This window comes from Puccinia triticina, chromosome 2A (genome assembly GCF_026914185.1).
Source record: "Puccinia triticina chromosome 2A, complete sequence".
NCBI lineage: Eukaryota > Fungi > Basidiomycota > Pucciniomycetes > Pucciniales > Pucciniaceae > Puccinia > Puccinia triticina.
The window spans coordinates 181,744-201,180 of record NC_070559.1 but is presented as its reverse complement, the minus strand read 5'-3'; the positions used below and the strand labels follow the sequence as shown (position 1 = coordinate 201,180).

Sequence of the window (19,437 nt, the reverse complement as noted above, 5' to 3'; positions counted from 1 at the left end):
TGTCCTGGAAGTACGCGTTTCTTGGTATTCTTTCTACTCTCAAAGCAGTTCAGGCATTCAGTTTCGCACAAGTCGAGTCTCCTATCAACATCATCATCGAGTGAAAAGATCAGCCTGGCCAACATCAGATTTACTCATCCCCTAAATCCGATTTCACAATCACATCTTTTGTTAATCCTTTCCGGGGTTTATCTATCAAACGTGCTTCAGATCTGACGTAGCGCTCCTTTGTTTTTGGAGCATCCCTTATTCTTCTTGAATTACACTCTGCCCCTCTCCCCCCAACACTCTATCACATTCTTTCGACCTTACGTCGTTTTTCTTTCTCATTTTACTCAAGACAATGGAACACCAAATGGACAACATTAGCATGTCTCCATCTTACTCTCAACAAGCGCTTGCTTCAGAGTCAAACGCAAGTGCCTCTCGTGCGAATCGGGCTCGTTCTTCTTCGCATCCAACCAAAGCTGTCTTCCCGACAGCGAAGAAAACACTTCAGTACCAGGTTAGCAACGTAGATCTAGCTCAGCAGTATTTTACAACCACGCACCAGCCATCCATTATTCTTCCGTCCTTGGATCTGCTCAATCTCGATAATACCCATAAGCCTTCAGACACGCTAAGATTCAAATCAACCCTCTTTTCGCCTCTGTCCAACCCCGAGATTTCGGTTGGTTATTTCTCCCGACTGCTTGAGCCTGAGCCAACTCGCCCCCTTGAAATCACACATCGCGAAACCGAGCTTCCTGATAGGCTTCATTCTGTACATACCAAACGTATGTGGTATACTCCTTCTAAAGTCTACCGTTTCGCGTATTTCTGATATTATCCATCTGATTATTCTGTTGGTGGCGTATCAGCAACAGCTCCTCCAACATCCTTGACTAATCTATGTGTACCTGCTAGACTAACAAGGTTGAACGTAGTTTCGCAGGATTTGACGGTCCAGGCTCAATCTTCTTCACTAAAAAAAAGTAGTGTGAATTGCTTCCGAGAGCAACACAGGGACTGCGAGTCTATTTCTACTCAATCTCTTCAACTCCGAGATCACAACGCTACAGATTGGAATCACCCATCAGCCCCGAACCCAATCAGCAACTTGGACCATAACCACGAAGAATCCTTCGATATTGAGGACTTAACGACCCCCACATTGAAAAGCTGTGAGAGGTTTGAAGATGATAACTCAATTACCCCCTGTCAAACCTTCAGCACACCGAACTTCAAAAAGCTCCACCAGGGAATACGAATTACTCCCAGAATGATATACGAAGACTATCAAAGAAAGTTTAATGAAGAAGACGTGATCATTAAATCGAGAGATTCTCACCTTTCACCTTCCTCTAGCCATGAACACCCATACTTTCAGACTGGAGCTAACGGTAGCGCCGGCACAACAATTCCAAGCGGCTCGAAGACCACTTACGCTTTTTCTAAGATTAGCACCATGTGCAGTGATGGGGCGGCCCCAAGCACTTCAGTTTCACTCGACGCGTCTCTCTGTGACACCTCCCTCGAAGACTCGGCGGACGAATCTTTCGAAAGTTTTGGTGATGACCAGATTTTCGGTTCCCTGTTTTCAATCAAAACGCAACTCGCCTATAAACCCAATTCCCAGGTCACAGACGTTTTTCCTTTGCCTCCTGTTACACGTAGTGGTAGCGTAAGTCTCGTAGCCCTTTGTTTTATCTTCAAAGCAGGCCAAGCTGATTTTTGTTATTTTTTAATTTTAATTTCTGCTGTCCAGTGCCATCCAAGTAACGTCCAACGAACTCCGTCTCCGAAACACGTATATGTAGCGGGTCATGAACCGAGAATCACAACGCCAGACAATGTAATCCCTAAGATTGTGATGGATGTAAATGACTCAGAACTTAGGAAAACCCGAATCACATCCCCCTTGGTATTGGGGAAACCTTTAAATGTTAAGCCAAGTATTAAGAACAACACGCCGGGGTTGGATTCTCAACCCTCAAGCCCCAATGATCAAGGGAAAAAACCTTTCCAGCTTCCACCTAGTCCCTACCGTCACGTGGAAAACAAGAGTCGTATTCATGATGGTCCAGATAATTTGGAATGTTCGACCCGGTTGATGGTTTGTTGACTTTTCCTGGAAAATTCATTATCACTCAGGTTATCACTGCACTTGACTGACACTGTTTCTTCATGTAACTTCAGAACATGTTTGACACTTTCCTTGAATGTAGCCCAAAGAACAGTGGTTCAAACGTACTGGCGAGGTCTTCGCTTTCGAAAAAGTCCAATAGAAAACTTAAGCTCGATGAGAGTCCGTTGAAAAAACTAAGTAGCATTCACTTCGCGGAGACTCCCGAGCTAATCTTGCAACCTAAGCGAAGCTTTGTCGGCGACTCCTTCGGCCTCCACTCGCATGGTGTACCTTTCAATCTGCCTGCTAGCCAGCGTCCCTCTAGTCTTGCCTTTGAATCCTCTCAAAATCCGAATGCGGATCCTAGCGCGTCATTGGCTGTAACAAATTCGACACCTCTTCGTAAACGTTTGCCGAATGTTCGGTCTTCACTTTCTCTTCAAGAATGCTGCCCTTCACTTTCAGTCGACGGGAAAAATAAGTTTCTTTCTCGTCGTGTTGAACACCCAAGTCCCGCCTCGGACTCGGACGATGAACCTAGCCAATCACCCAAAACTCCATTTGGGAACATTTTCAATCCGTCCAATCGGTTTGAACCATATGTTCCTTTCGAGTCATCTTTATCCGCGAAAAGCCTTACTCAAAAGCTTGGCTTTAAGCCGGACGTATACAATTCGTTGGATTCTCAGCCTCGCAGCTTGGAAGAACTGGAGGAACCCGGGTCATTTCATGTTTTCTCAAAGGTTGTCAACTCCACGAAACAGAATGGAAACTCAACCTGTACAGCGGACCCGTCTCATGGGCCACAGCTGAAGACACGGAGATCGATTGCAAAATTCATGTCAAACGGGCTTCTATCAAGGTTTACGAATCAAAAATATCCCCGAGGCTCCTTTCCTTCCAGCGATTCAATTGGAAACCTCAGAAAAGGTCACCAGGCCAACTCACCTACTGATGAGGGTTTCGAATCTTCCCCGCACAGGTCCAACTGGTCAAGCATCATTGAGCACGAGTTTGATCAGTCAAGGGCGAACTCCTCGTTGAATGCTCTCAATTCCAGTCGCCAGAAAGCTTCAGGTGGCAAATTGATATCAGGCCGAGTTCTGTTTCAAGAGTTAGACCCTAGATTCGATGTGCAAGATGCCAGCATCATGGATAATCATCGGGCGATAAGAAGTAGCAATACCGCTTCAATGACTTACAATTATTCCCTCCGGCGATTCAAAAATGAACATCCTCATTCAACAACTACGGGCCCGTCAACCTACGACGAAGGCGCTCTGATTCGAAGCGGGAAAGAAACAGCGATAACCCACATGCCAGTATCTCAATCCCGGAAAGCGTTTGAACAAGAACATGAAATCCTGGTGGAAGCCAGTTCCGAATCTACCGAGGATGATTCCAAAGATCCTCAACAGATTCTCAGTCCGATCAGACTCTATGGTAAACAACAAGGTATCCTTGAGACTGGAAACTGGAAAACAAACAACTTGAACTTCCAATCGATGAAATCGCAATATCAACCTCCGACGTCTAAGAATGGTGATCGTTTGAGTGCATTCAAAATCCACGACGAATCAACGGCGAGGAGAAGAGACAGGACAGTGACCGAAGAAACGCAGAAGAAGAAAGCTGCCGGGATCCCGGAGGAAGACGAAGAAGCCGAGAGGGAAAAGAAGGAGTCCTTGATGGTTTATAAGATTCAGGAGGAAGACGATAATCAAATCATCAATTTCGAAATCAACAGATTGAAGAAAATATTTTATAACAAAGCTTTGAAGTCTTCCAAGTCAAAATCCAAGCTGTCCAAACCTCCAGCGAAACTCTTTGACCACTGATCAAATCATCCTGAAAAATTTGTAAGAATTAGTTATTTGTCTTAACTGAGAAGTGAAGTGTTGTTATGTACAAGAACAAATGTTGGCTTTAATTTCGAGTTGTTGTTTCATGTGTATAGAGTCTTCTTGAAAATCTACCAAGCTTTTGAACATTAGGCCATGTTGTTAATCGTGTTGTTCCTTTGTAAATTACAAGCTGCTGTGACTGATGATGATTACAGTACTTAGTATCAGAAAACCTCAAATTAATCGGAGTTGAGATTGTAATCAAGTTGATTCAGATGCAAGTATTTTTATCTCGGTAGGATTGCCTCCCGCGATCATTTACAAGGGCACCAGGTTTTCCAACTACATAGAACCTCTTCCCTTTTCTGATTCCATTTGCCTACAAACTCCGGCATCATCTCACATAATAAAGCTGCTGGAGTGCGCTTTTCAATTCACGAGCGCGGAGTGATCCCAAAGTCTGATCATAAGTTCTATGTACATACGCGACTAAAATTGGTAGGGACATTGGTGCAACACGTTACTAGTTGATGATAAATAAGCTATTGGATGAGGAGATTCAAATGAAAAGATTTAAGCAAAATGGTAATCGAGAACAAAATTATGACATTGCCACCGGATATATTAGCCACATTTTTACATCAAGCAAGCGGCATATGTATTTATGTAAGTTTTTTTGTTCTTCTTTCAAATACTCGTATCGTGTTTCGGTTCCGAAGTGGAAGGCTTGATGATGTTATACCGGGATGCTTCGTCCGAATATGTCGGAGATGACATTGGCATAGTTCATTTGATTCCATTCGTAGGCTGATAGCCAACCTTTCACTACCATCGAGTTAACGAGGTACCGCCCTGTACCGATCAAGACCACGCACATCCAAATTCGTCTCAAAACTGAGGCATTCCTTGTTCCAAAGTACGTCTTCTCAATCAGTGTCCCTACGCCTTGTGCCATGAAAAACAACATCATTCCCGGCTCCCAAAAGATTGGTAAAATCGTACAGGGGCGGCTGAGAGTTGGTGTCGGGTAAGCTCGCGCAAGCATTATAGAATGCATCATACCACTTTCGTATGTGGGAAGGGAAAGGATGAAAATGGGGGGAAAAAAAGTGAAACAAAGTGACGAGTTTAGAGCTCGGCCAAGGTTCGCAGAAAGTAGAGGAGGAAGCCAAGTACCTAAGAAAAAATGTCCAGAGGGCGTTCCCCTTACAACTTAAACCCCCAGGAAACAGTCGCGCAGTGCGGACAAAGCTCCTTCTCCAATTGTGATGCCAGCGATATCCCCATAGCTCTGCCAATCCTTTAGAAAGTATTGCACGTCTGGTGTTACCCAGCAAGGCCGTCTCGGGTAATAATTTCGAGTTCAACAATAGTGGGAAGGTGATAGCTTCCTAGAAGATATGAATAGCAAAGTCAGCATCTGCAAGTGCCCAGGGATAGTTTCCCAATAGATTGTGAAGCAAGTTAGTATTTCCGGAATCACTGATTACCTCCAAGGAGCTGCTCAAAGCAACGATTGCCCCCAGAGCTAACGTGACGAGGATCTGGTCTGGTAGCTTAATTGACCACAGATCTCGCGTTTCGCGTCTCTCGCCGTCGAGGTCCATAGTTCTGATATAGTTGTGCGCCATCAAATGAAAAACTTGCTGGACCAGAGCCAAGAGAAACGGCCATTCGGGCTTGCCGAATTTAAGCTGTTCGCGTCGCTGTCCGTTAAGTGCGACTAGAGACCAGTCTAGAGAGCGTAGGCGCCAGGGAAATAGCCAAGGAGTTCCTGGTCTATTCAACATAATAACATCCAAGCCGTATAATGCTCTATCGAAAGAGAAGAGCGGCGAGTGGGGCACAGGTCTCCAAAGATAGCGGCTTTCGCAGGTGGCCTTGCTGGTACCCTTGCCTTGACGAAACGGGGCGAGCGAAACCTGCTCCTGCTCCTGCTCCTCCTCCTCGTTGCCGTTGCCGTTGTCGTTATCGTTATCGTTGTCGTCATCGTCCCTTTTCTCGTTAATTTTCGAACCGGCAGTTGATTTGGTGGGATGAAGTTTTGCTAGCTCGGGCACACTTCTGGGTTTGATCCATTTTGGTGCCGGGTCTTCGTCCCACAAGCTCACGAGTGCCATGTCTATTATCCGGAAGGCAATCAGACATCCCCAGTACGGGAACATGACGTCCCGGAGAGGACTGCCCAAGCTGTAGGTTTTGTTTACAGCTAGGTCAAATGCACCAGCGAGCAGGAATGGGAGAACTGCGAGCCGGAAGAGTGCTGGCCCAGGACCTTTTTCAGGCAAACTGACGGCGCAGACCCAGAGGAAAAAGAAGCTGGCGGTGAGGGGCATGATGACCGGCTTGAAGTTGACTCGCCGATCGTGAAGGACCATGCGTTGGCCAAATAGACTTTGGCAGTATTCGTATTCCTGCTTGAGCATCGGAGGCCATTGGAGCCGATCGATTCGATCGAAGAACCTTCTAGAATCCATAACGTATATCCGCGGCGAGGTGGCTAGGATAGAGCTAGGAGCGTTAATAATAGGTGCGTTGAAGATATATGAAGCAGGCAGGATATCTAAACAGGTGGAGACTGAGTGGAACAGCCCTGAATCGCCCGTTGGTTGGGAAGGTCTTGGCTCCACTGACGCTGGAGATGATAAGCAGTTGGATGTGAGAGCCGCAGTAGTATCAGGAAGCCAAAGAGACGAGCATGGGGCGTGGGGAATTTCTTGTAGAAGTGGTGTCGTTCCACCTCAATAAATCACCCCAGTCGACTAATAGATATTACCTACAGAGCCTCGCTAGAGCCTCGAGGCCCTTATATTTGTGTATATGTAGGGGCCGCCTTTGGCAGTTGCCCTCGGAAGGGATGTTTTTTTGCCCGCGTCGGCCTCTACATCACATGCTTACATGTGCCCTCCGACTCAGCCAGCCAAGTATCCGCGGGCGGGCCGATGCCCATAGGCCATACACATGCTACCCTGAGCCACCACAGGGCAGAACCAATGGCTCGCCCACAGCTCATGGCGGATTCGCCGTTTGCCTGGCCATCGATCATGAAACGCTCGCCTTGAAAATGTCCCGTCGGAGATGACAGCGTATAACTATACATACATATCCCAAGGAAATGTGTAGTGCTGCCCGGACATCCACCAGAGGCGCACTCGAGCACGCATCGGCTGCCCGCGAGCTGGTTGGATGGATACGCCGCACGCGAAAGCGCACATGCCCTGGCAACTCAGGTGTATGTATCCATGGGTTCAAATTCATACATGAGACGGAATCTACGGAAGGTGTTCGCTAGGGGGAAAGGGCGCTTCGGCGGTTCTTCCAGGCCGTGCTTTGCTCTGCCGCAGGGCCTTCGACCCCACCACAGCCGACCTGCGCGGCGGATCAAGTTGACCGGGCTCGCCTTCGAATCCGGAAACGCCTTCAAACATGTTTCAGCTCTGGGGGGACAGCCATGCAGGGTCCAGGTCGACTGTACATGTCCTCGCCACAGATATCTCCTGGGCCGGCATGGCCATTGGACCATCCGCCCTTATATAAGCTTAGGCTGGGTTTTATCCACCAGGAGACCTCACATCCATCTCTCCCCTCGGACTCTACTCGCTCATTCCAACCATTGCCAATTGCCCAGCCGGCCCGATCTGGACCTACACACTGCAGAGCGCCAATTGTACTCAAATGACTGCCCACACTCTTTGCCGTGCCAATCACTTTCATTTCGCCTTCCGACAGATGGTCTTGCTGGGGTGCTCCATCACATTTCTCATGCTCGAGCTGGGCGTGGTGCAAGGAATGGCACTCAAAGCTGGAGCCGAATTGGGACCTGCCAGCACCGCCGTGAAAGCCGGACACGGCGCCGCAGGTGCAGAGGAAACGTTGGCCGAAACGAAGATCTTGCAGCAGGGCCTCGACACAAAAAATGCAGAGCCACCCATCGGCTACGCATATCCAGCATCATCACTCCCCCACAGTTACTACGGATCCCCAATATACGTCCACCCCCCTCCCCGAAGGTATTCCCTCCATGGACTGTTTCGTCATCTCAAAGGCCTCTACAGATCACTTGCTGATCGTGTCGAGCGGACCAGGGACTGGCTCTGGAATTTTCTATTTCGCCAAAGTGAGCCCTTATATCCTCTGGTAGAGTTCCAGATCATCTACCTATTTATCCTTCCCTTGAGAAAGACTAACAGTACCACTCCTCTTTGTCTCACACCTCCAGATCATCAGCCCCAGCCGTATTTCACCACTTCCGCTCCATGTAAGTTTCCTCAGGATAGGATGTGCAATCATTGCAAGCCCTATTATGTATATACCACCAAGAATAATCCTTGACCGAGTATTGTTCTTTGCCATCAGATTACCACCCTAACTACCAACCACCTTTCCATCCACGTAAGTTTCCGTCATTGCTTCTTATAATCTGCTATGTGCGTACCCCCAATGACAACTTTTGACCGATTGCTCGAACTCCCCCAAACAGCCGTGGGAACCCCCGTCGAGACACTCAACGAGGTCGCCCATTCCTCCACAGCACTCTCCAAACCTCCACTTATATCGACAAGACCGGAGCTCTCAGAGGCCTCAACGGCTTTGCTGGGCACCAGGGTGGAGATGGACGTACCCAAGACCGCCTACGTGACTCCCGTCGAGTATCTCCCAGGTTCTGAACGAACTGACAAGTTCATAGAAGATCGCCAGGGTTTGTATAGAGCATTTGCACACATCAAGCTCAAAGACCAAGAGCTACACGAGCAGGTCAGGCAACAATTGATCGAACACATCAGAAATAACCCCGAGCAATTTTCACGATATCTCACTACGAACGAACCAAATCGCAATACAATTTCAATCGACAATCGTCTTTATCGACTTTCAGACGCTCAATTGGATGGTGTCGAACTTGCCGCGTTCGCAGATCTCCAAAAGTCAAATGTCGTTCTTGTATCGAAGACAGGAAACACCGTGCGTGTTGACAAGCACACCATCGACCCATTCAAGAGGGAATACAAAGGAATAAGTGTGGAAGACGGACACTATGAACTCTTGCGCTACGAGGACCCTATGCCACCAAAATCCAAACAACCGGTTGGCTAGAATGGTTTTTCCTGTTTGGCTACACACTCAGACGGCACACATCCCCAGATGGACCTCCCTAGCTTCATCACGTTCTCCATCCCGAATCTTTGTCAATCAAGAGGAAGCGCAGACACACTCACTTATGCTTGGCATTTGGCAACCCGATCGATCTCGCCGCCCAAAATACGAACACTTAGCACCCATCAGATTGTTAACAAAAACTGTATCATTTCACATTTTCCTTCCTTGATTGCGTAAAACATACATGTACACATGTATTTCTTGGTGCACACGCGGCCATAATGCACGCTTCTGCCAGATACTTGATACACTCTCAGTACACTAGAATAACAAGAATTATGTAGATGATTTTCTTGACCAATGATGAGAGGGGGACTATGGGTGTCCGCAAGCACAGCTCTGAAAGCCTTTAGAGGCCATCTTGCCAGGCGAGATCATAGTCAAAAGAGATAGATACATATGGAAAAAGTACGGTTGACCTAAATGCAGGCCAGGAGCTGACTGCGTGCACTCCAAAAGGGCGTGCAAAGCCCGTGTCGGTCAGGGAGGATTGGACTCGCACATCACGCACGCCTGACATTATGGCGTACAAGGTAAAACGTGCTCCAAATTATGCGGGAGTGGGACTCCGCCTACGCCGAACTGGCCCATTTGCACGAAGGCCCAGGGCCATTCTATTAATGTTGGCGAGGCCTGGTTTGGCACACCCTAGGTGATCATTGAGGTTACTTGAAATGGTGTGCCTAGCCGAGCAGTCCAGATACATCACGGGCCTGCACTAAGGGTTTCCGGATGGGGACCAAAAATATTTCTTGGTTTTTTGTTGCCAATTTTGTATGGAGGCGCTGGACCGACATCTCGGACAGCTTTTTCTTTGTCGGTCCCCCTTACCCACATAGTGAATTCCAGTGGTTGATCAGTGATACTGATATGCTTCAAGTTTAGTGCAGCGATGTTTATGGATTGTGGAAAAAGCACAACAAAATGATTGTGAAAAATAAATTTTATGCATCACCACACTTTGGTGACCGAACTGAGCATATTCTGAATCGACGATGGTATATTTCCTCACAGAGTCGTCTGACGTATTAAAGACTCCAAGTCCCTTGCTCCAAATGTACAACCTGGGCTGGCACGAAGCATCCTCGCGCGAACGCATCGAGGTGCACTGCACCCCAGGTTCCATCGACAGGCCGGAGGCTTGGTTATGTACATAAGTCAGCAGGAGGGAGAGGTTGGGAGATCAGGCACGGCTGTTGTATCCGCCATGAGTCAGGATTATGGCAAGCTGCTTGGTCGAAGGGATTCATACCAAGCGGCGACCCGAGAGACCCACCGAGGAATACCACATCATAGCAGTGCATATTTATGCAATTTTATCGAATAGTGTAACGACCAGACATAGTACTTTAACCGTCTTCGATGGAGTCGACAAATCCAGGCCTGCCGTCATCTTCTCTGCTCGACCGATAACCCACAAGGTATCAGCGGATCTTCACCACAGTGTCTCCTTCGACCCATCCTGACTATGACCAAATCGGGTAATGAGACCGGAAGTTACGTATGATAATAAGAGGCCAGCCCTGCTGACACAGTCGCGTCGAGGTTTGCACTGCAGCCGGAGAAGTTCCCGACCGAATCAGAAGCAAGCGCACCAGGCTTGTAACATCGAGGATCATGAAACTTTGCGTCTTGGGTGCCCCTTATTGCCTGTCTGGCATTCTTGGGTCACACATTATCGTTCCGCGCATATATATCCTGGCCTAATCTTCACGAAGCATCAGCCGGAGACCAACTATTGACTTTCTTTTTTGGTATTTTGAACACGACTTTACTTTATCTCACCGTTGAAGAACACTTGACCTTAATTAGAATTATAAACACCAGTACCAAGAGGAAGATTGAAATGACTGCTTACAAACACCATAGTCGTGTTTCACATCATCCTGGAACCTCTTCCTCCAGACCTGTCTCGGTCAAAAAATTATTATTCTTATGCTTCACATTTCTCATTCTTGGGGTTGTTGTGGTAGAGGGAATGGAAGCTCTTGGGGGAGCTGTTAGAACATCCTCTGCAAGTCGAATCAGCGGGCAGTCCGGCCATGCCAGCAGCCTTGTAGGCACGGGTAAACCTGAAGAAGCTTGGGGAAATCTTAACAAAGATAAGATGGTATCAATTGATCCCCAAAATCTGAATGGAGTCAACGCACGGGGACAGGATTTGGTTGAGCCCAACACGATTTACGGACGGAATTTTGAATACGCTTACTACCCATTTGTACCAAAGGAATCCTGGATGAAAAGAAAATGGAAGGCATTAGTTACATTCTTGACTGATTTCCGCTTCTCACAGCGCTGGATTGATCGAAGTAAGTTTTGAGACTGTTTTCACCTTTTAAACAGAACTTGTGTCATGGCATCTCACCCACTAATCATCATGTGGATCAATGCCTTTTAATCTCTTTAACCAGTTTGGGCAAATATATTTGGCAAACAGCCACATCACCCAGCCTGGGGTTCATCCCATGTGATGCCTCACGGACAACCTCAGTCTACCGTCCCTCCGGGGTCTATCTTCCCTCCACACTACCATATTCGTCCAGAAATCATCCCCAATATTGCAATACAACAACACAATCAAATGGCAGCTGAAGTATTACTTGCAAAGCCAATTACAACTTTACTTCCAATCACCGCCGACAGGAGCCATGTTGATTATCTTCCTGGAAAATTTATACGAACTCACAACCATATAGGTAGAGGTCCAAATAGTCTATACAACGCACTTGCAGAAATCAGGTACGGAGATCAAGGCCAAGCTACCAAAGTCAAGCAGGACATATCTAAATACATATTAAAGAACTACAACAATTTTAAACATCACCTTCCAAAACGCCTTCAAAAACAAACATCGGTGAATGATTATATTGAGGGACTCACAAGTGATGGAAGGCCAGGTTACACACACGATATAGCTCTTTATGCATTTGCAAAAAAGAACAAATACAACATTGCTGTTGTAGCTGATACAAAACCAAATGTTTTTGTCCGGCAATATAATTTCAACCCACATTACCATGGGTCACATGGAATAATTTTAAACAGGCATAATTATGAGCTGTTAAGAAATGGTAAGCACATAATCCTACATGCAAAGTATGACATAGTTAACTGATATTATTCCTCCTTCCTGCATGAATTGTCTTTGATGTACCATATCCACAAATCAATCCTATAAACCCAACTTGATTATCACTGTAAAAGTTTGAATCCTATTGTTTATGGGGCTGTATATTTTTACAATCCCTCTTTTAATTTTTTTTTGAGTAAAAAGCCACAGACATCCCCCTGGTGATAGAAACTGGGCTGAGGCGGTTTCTTTTTTCCGATAGATAATCCCGCCCAAATGAGAAAGCCCGCTTGACATTGACGGAAGTAGCTAGATTGAGTAACAATCAGATGTGCAGACCAAAATGATGTCAAGTTACAATTACTTACCTGGGCAACTGAGGACATCAAGGGCCATTTGCACAAGCCCACAGTGGGTATTTTCAGTGTGCTTTTGTTGGATCCACCACTCAAGTGCATTGCTCAGGGTGACATTGTCTAAAATCAGGCCGGAAGATAGCCAGATAGCGAGTGGATTGTTTGAGGACTGAACCAATTGAGAAGCCAATGCAAGCTGTGCAACTTGGACTGAAATAATCAGTGGTCAGCTGAGCAAGTCAGGATTCTGATTGATTATCTAAAAAGCCCACCTTGCTTGACTTCGTTGATTGACTGGAGGGGAGAGATTTGAGTGGCAGCTTGTATAATGTATTGAACATCTCACGAGTCAGCCAAAGTGCCTCATCAATCCAAGTCTTTTCCCAGCCAGCAATCTTGAAGTACCAGTGTTTGAAGGATGGGTGGAGTACTGTTCAAAAGGTATGCCAATAGATTGGGTTTAGCATGATCAGATGGGATTGAGAGAGAACCAGGACAATATATTGGGTTTAGCATGATCAGATGGGATTGAGAGAGAATCAGGACACACCCATGACAATGCAATACAATGGTGAGCAGTCAGTAAGTGTGTAATATTTATTTGTGAGCTGAAGGCCAAGTCTGCATGCATTTTGGAGTGCAGGTGGGTATTTGTTGCTGTCTCCCTTGATCACATTTGAAAGATGTTTGGTTATCTCATCTATGAAGACAATAATGTGAGTCAGTCGAGCGGATTCAGACACAGATATTTGGAGTGTTTGTTCATAGAAAATCTGCAGGATTGCAACCAAGTCGCAAGCCAAGTGTATATCAACCTTGCTCATGTGATAGCGCCAAGGCAGCCCACATTTGTGGTCCTTTTGCCATATGAAGCTGCCCCGTAAATGATAATCAGCTTTCATGTTAAATGAGCATCTCAGATAAGTTACCCACATTGCTTTCTCACATTGGATGATGCCTTTGAGCTGAGCAAAGGTGGAGTTCCATCGTGTTTGGACATCTCTCGCAATGTTGTGAGGTTTTGAGCATTCCATTTTGGCACATAGGTTGATGAACTTGGCCTTTGAATTGGAAGATTTGCGCAGCTTGCGAGCTATGCCACAGAACTAGGAAGAAGTACTGTGAGATTATGAAACACGTGCGGAGTTCAATCATTTACCTTATTTAAGCTTTGCTTGCACAAAACCAAAATGTAGAGGTCATTCTCTTCAAAGTCAGACTACAACCCATCATTGCAGATGTATTCTTCCAAATCTTCACTGTCAGCAGGGTCCCCTTTTGCAGGATCATCTTCCCCACATATGGAAACCTTGCTCTTGTATCTATGTGGCCACTCAAAGATCAGAATCTTTTTTACCTTTTATTAAATGATAAAAGAACTTGCCTACGGATCTGATTCTCAGCATCCTCATATTCTGATTCCTCATCTGATTTGAGATTGGACACCAGGTTACCAGTAGTTTTATTTTTGACTTTCTTGAAAGGTCACATGATTGAATGGAAATTCAAATTGAGTATATGTGCAAAACATCTGATCCACTGCGGTTCACCTTTGAATCAAGGCCATTTAAACTTTTTCATTGCCGCCACCATTGACAAGTTATTTGAGGCATTGTTGGCAATGATGCCACAAATCTGATTAGGAGGGGATGAATCAGGTCGTAAAAATGTCTAGCAAGAAGAAGAAGGGATTAATTTACCTACTATATCTTGAACATCAACCTTTTTGACAACCAACTGCATTGTTTTGGCAAGATATTCTCCAGTGTGACTCCAAGCCAGCCAAACAAAATCCAGTGGCATGGACTCCAGCTCAAATTTTCCGCCATGCTTCTCAACTAAGCGGTAAATTATTATCCTGAGGATGTCCTGACCATTCTCCAGGGAAGCTTTGGGGGCACTCCCCATGAAGTGCCACAACTGAATTTGGTGCTAGTTTTTGTCTGAACTGAGGCGGAATTCCTTACTATCTGATGTTTGAATTGTTTCATTACTTGGAAATAACAATAGGCCAATCGAATTTGGATTGATATGTAACTATTCAATGTGAATTATCATTCAACTACATTGAATTCATATTGAAGTCAAGTTCATTACAATCCTAACCCATGTTTTACATTTCCAAATCAACTCTTGCATCCCCAAATTCTTTTTACTGTGGTGTGAAATCCCTTTGCAGATAGATATCACATCTTCAAAGGAACTGTGAATTAAAAACCTCTCTGTTATCAGCTAAAAGGAATTCTGCAACAGCTATTTTCACCTTAGAGTATCACAATTCCGCTACAAATTGGTGTCAAGTAGCAGAATTGAACCATCTCTGTGCTGAAGTTACACGCAAAGGACACAAACATGCGCCTTTTACGCTGCGCTACAGCACTATTTAGCAGATTTTTAGACTTTTTTTCCGCTGCAAGGACTGTTTCAGAGCATAAAATAGCTTAGCAGGGGTGGCAGAATTGTAACACTGCAAAGGAAAAGTTGTGGTTAGCACTGCCACCCTAATGCTAAATTACCCTGTATTTACCCACCATTTTTACAAGACAACTACAGAGTGGTGCAGTAACTGCTAGCCTCATGAATGTGACAAAATGTAAGGACTCTGTTAGTCCTTCACTGAGAGTGAGGTGGAACAGGCACAAGGGACAAGGCGGAAAGCCTAGAGCGGTTCTAGGACCAAACACAGGGGGGTTTGATTACTGGCTCAGAGAGAAGGGTGTCAGTTCTCTCCTTGAGAGGAAGAAGAGAAAAGAGGGAAGAGCTTACCTGGCTCAGAGAGAAGGGTGTCAGTTCTCTACTGAGCCAGAGAAGGAATGAGAACGGGCTATCTACAAGGCTGTGACAGGGCAGGTGTCCATTGGTGACACCTTGTGAACCCCAGAAAATTGGTTGTTTCAATACAGTAAAATAGCTGCCTTTATCTGTGTAGTGTAACACTTGCTGTTACTATCCTCAGGTGGTATTGGTATTAGTAACAATAACTTTTAAGCCCGGGACCACATTTTAAAGAGGTAAATTTTTTCAGGCTGACTTTACTATCAACACGTTAACCACTGAGTAACACAATACAGAGGGTTAAATGGCCTCCTCTTTCCAATAAATTTTCCAATATCTGCCCCTCTACGCCACCAGATATTGTAAATAATGTAAAAAAAAATAAAGCTACCTGAGGTGTGATATTGTAGCACACTTCTGTTATGTTAGTGGTAGTGGTAAAAAGCAAAAAATTGTTACAATATTGGTATGTTACTGATATCCATACTGTACCTACCCGCCATTGCATGTGACATGACAAATTCTTTGGCCCCATTGTTATATTTTGAAATTTGAGATGTGACATCAATCCAAAACATGTGGGTGAAATGAATTCTTCACATACTTTATTAAAAGTAGTTTATATAAATGATTCCCTCAAAGTGATAGGAGTTTCCTAGAAATTCACCAAAAAATGGCTAGAATAGTATGTAAAAGGGGTGGAAGAATGGTTGAATTCAAGACTGGCTTTGCTGTTCCACAGTTCATCTGAGGTCACAACCCCTTCATGTAGATCAGCGGCTCAGTTGTGTTTTTGTTTTTGCAATTTCCAGATGCATATGCACATGGAAATGTTTTAAATTTCGCCAATGTCACCCTATTGTACGCGCGTACAATGGAGTGACAACTGGAGTACAATAGTTCCCTCAGATTGATTGGATTTTCCTGGAATTCCATTCAAAAAATGGCTAGAATATTATGTAAAAGAGGCAGAAAACTAGTTGAAGTCAAGATTGCCTTTCCTGTTCCAGAGTTCATCCAGAGTTTACGACTGCTTCACATAGATCAGCTTCTTAGATTTTGCTTTTGCAATGTCCACATGCATATGCACATCGCCCTGTTTTACATTTCGTCAATGTCACCCTATTTTACACGCGTACAATGGGGTGACAACTGGAAGGAAATTATTCCTTTAATGTGATGGGAGTTTCCTTGAATTTACCTCAGAAAATGGATAGAATATCATGTAAAAGGGGCAGAAAACTGGTTAAAGTCAAGACTAGCTTTTATTTGCCAGATTTTGTATAGAGGAACCAACAGCGTTACACAAATCAGCCGCTCAGTTGTGTTGTTGTTTATGTTTTTGAAAATTCCAGATGCATATGAATATGAATCTGTTTTGCATTTCGCCAATGTCACCCTATTGTTCGCGCGTACGATAGGGTGACAACTGGAGGGCTAGGACACCACAGCAACACACCAGGATTAATTGAGGTAAGAAAAGCAAAACCCAGCAGCAAAAATGGGTAGTTTAAGTTACAATACACTATGATAACCGCTGTTATCCGCTGTGGAACTACTCAAATGAGAGAATAGAGCTGGGAAGGGAAATGTATAACTACACTAGTAATAATGTAAGCTATGCCAAGGATGCTGATATAAGAGCTGCCTTCCTGACTAATACTGCTGGGGATGAGTGTAACACTAAGAAAAAGAAGAAAGGTGTGGTTTTTCTACTATAATCTTAGACTGACTAATACTATGAGCTGACTACTTGTACCTGTAGGGTATGAGGAGGAGAGGAGGAGTAGAGGGGGCAAAGATGAAAGGTGATGTGCAAATGTGAATGATGTATGCAGGGGGATATATTTCTGGTATGTATGAAAGTGTATAAGATGTGTGAATGGCAATGATATCTAATGGTGTGGTGAAATATGTACTGATGAAGGTGAATCTAATGGTGTGGTAAAAAGGTCATACAGGGTGTATGGGGTAGAAAGTGCATGTGGGGATACAACATCTAGAGGGGAGTATATATGTGATCCATTTTACGCACCCTCCGCAACTTAGGTCCCTCTGGGAACCTTGGTTGGGTAGCGGGAGGGGCTCTCTTGTCCATATTGGACTACTGGAGCCCCTTCCAGTGTCTCACTTTTTCTTCTTAAAGGTTCAGGCCCGTGTGAAGAAGGTTTCTTTCCACGCGGGCCCTAGGCCGGCCCGAACCCCTTTGGGGGGGGTTCCAAGTCGGCCGTGTGTGGGTCGGGGGGGGGGGGTTTCCACCCCGTGTCCCTCGAGCCTCTGAAGACACCTCAAACTTTGTTTTGTGTCTTGAAGCTCGAGAGGAGTGAAAAACCCCCCGGAGCAGAAGAAAAAGGAGCACGCTAGTGGGGGATCAGTGCTAGACCCATCAACTCTGGCGAAAGACCAGAAGCCTGAGCCTCGCACAATACCCCACATACTTGTGGTCATTTGACTGAGTTGCCACGTGTTATATTTCCTAGTTCTTGTTTTCCCACCTATCCTGTAAGTCAGATAGTAAGACAAGCGCTTCTTGGGTTTGGGTAGGTGTGTACTCTCTGATGTACAGCTTGTAGCAGTTGGACTTCCACCTTCCCAGAGAGCAGATTTTGTCTATCTCTATCCCTAAGGCCATCCGTAGTGACGTGCCGCCCACTCGAAAGGAATGTCCAGAGAGCTTGTGGAAGCCTCCTTTTGCCCAAGTCTTTGCAAGAATCGAGATTACCGCCGACCTTTTCAGGTGGTGCCGTTTCCCCTCTGCGTTTTAACCAAAAAGAGAGGTTTTTGTGGTTGTACCCGCTTCGTCCGGGCGGCTTTGTACTGCCCAGGATGGACATAAGGCGTTTGGGAGTCGTGCCAATTTAATTTGCTGGGTTTCCCCCGGTTTGCAAGTCTTCGCACTGCGGAGCGTGAGGATCGTCTGCTCTGGGTTATCAGTTGAGACGTCGGAGGTGAGCAACTTTACGGAGCGGTGTAGCGACCCTTCCTGTGATTCGTATGTCAGTTCCGCTAGCCGAGCCATCCCCCAGAATGCCACAATGGCGAGGTCTAGGAAGGCTTTCTCTTCTGGTGTGCCGTCTACCAGCTCTTCAGCCAAGAACACCATATGCAAGAGATGGATCACCTCTTTCTTTGGTTTTTTAGGTGCGGCGGCATCTGCCTTGGCTGCCGACTTTACAAAGATTTCGACTCGTCCTTCCCACTCTTTTGGGTAAGGCTTTTTGTGGTACAGGTGCCAGGCCTTGATGCCAGATAGATATTTAACCAGTGTGGTCGCTGCTATTTCGTGGCTTGCTGGTTTCCCGGCGTCTCGCCCTGTCCTGCAGGTCAGATAGTAAGGCCCCAATTATAAACGATATTTGAAACTTTATTCAAATATATTTCCGTTTGTTTTGAAGGTCAGTTATAACTTGTTCATAGTTAAATACAGGGTTTCAAAAGTGTTTTTGAGCTCAAAAGTCCTCATCGAGGACTTTTGAAATTGAAATTTGCCAAAATTTGCTAATGTACATGATTACAGGTCTCAATACACCGTATGAGCTCCTGTACCATAAATCTTGAGGTTGATGTGTCTTTCAATCAACCATGTACACATCTGGCTGGCTGAATTGGGATGCCAGTATCCACCACCCAACCCCCAAACCCACTCGTTCCATCCCCTCCCCACGAGAACGTGTGGACCAACAGCTGCTGGCCTGACTTTGCGCAGGGGCACTACGCGGAATCCTGTGAGGATTCCTTGGGATCCTCGTCAAAGGAGTCCCCGGGTGTACGGAAAGCCCTCCGGACGGGGTCCCTCGGCCCCTCCGTTTGAGAGGCTTGGGGTTGCTGAAGGGGCCCGGGCCAAAGCCGCCGGGCAAGGTCTGCAGATTGAGATAGGCTCCGTTCGACGCAAGCCCGCCGACTGGGTTGCGAGCCCCAGGAGAGTTCCCATGCCAACTGGTCGACCCCTAGTGAAGTAGAACAGTCCAGTTGGCCAGCATTCTTGCTCACCAATGCCAAAATTGGCTGTTTGTGCGCCTGGGTTTATAATTGGCCAGGTTTTGAATCACTTTTGAAACCCTGTATTCAGCTATGAATGAGTTATAACTGGGCTTCAAAACAATTGTAAATATATTTGAATAAAGTTTC

At 45.8% G+C, this 19,437-nt stretch overlaps 3 protein-coding genes across 3 annotated transcripts; 2 read left to right on the top strand and 1 right to left on the bottom strand.

Moving 5' to 3' along the window:
• Positions 1-343: 343 nt before the first annotated feature.
• Positions 344-3,945, top strand: PtA15_2A27 (uncharacterized protein; the record flags this gene model as incomplete). The annotated part of the gene is made up of 4 exons (XM_053166284.1): positions 344-776; positions 861-1,663; positions 1,748-2,095; positions 2,179-3,945. The coding sequence occupies 4 exons, from the start codon at positions 344-346 to the stop codon at positions 3,943-3,945; spliced, it is 3,351 nt and encodes a 1,116-aa protein (XP_053017271.1).
• A 1,134-nt stretch (positions 3,946-5,079) lies between these two features.
• Positions 5,080-7,379, bottom strand: PtA15_2A26 (uncharacterized protein; the record flags this gene model as incomplete). Its single annotated transcript, XM_053166273.1, has 7 exons — positions 5,080-5,127; positions 5,199-5,342; positions 5,442-5,848; positions 5,969-6,586; positions 6,850-7,043; positions 7,104-7,169; positions 7,228-7,379. 7 exons carry the CDS (start codon positions 7,377-7,379, stop codon positions 5,080-5,082), a joined length of 1,629 nt encoding a protein of 542 aa, XP_053017270.1.
• Positions 7,380-7,680: 301 nt separating this feature from the next.
• Positions 7,681-9,045, top strand: PtA15_2A25 (uncharacterized protein; the record flags this gene model as incomplete). The annotated part of the gene is made up of 4 exons (XM_053166262.1): positions 7,681-8,068; positions 8,171-8,209; positions 8,308-8,343; positions 8,432-9,045. 4 exons carry the CDS (start codon positions 7,681-7,683, stop codon positions 9,043-9,045), a joined length of 1,077 nt encoding a protein of 358 aa, XP_053017269.1.
• Positions 9,046-19,437: the final 10,392 nt, after the last annotated feature.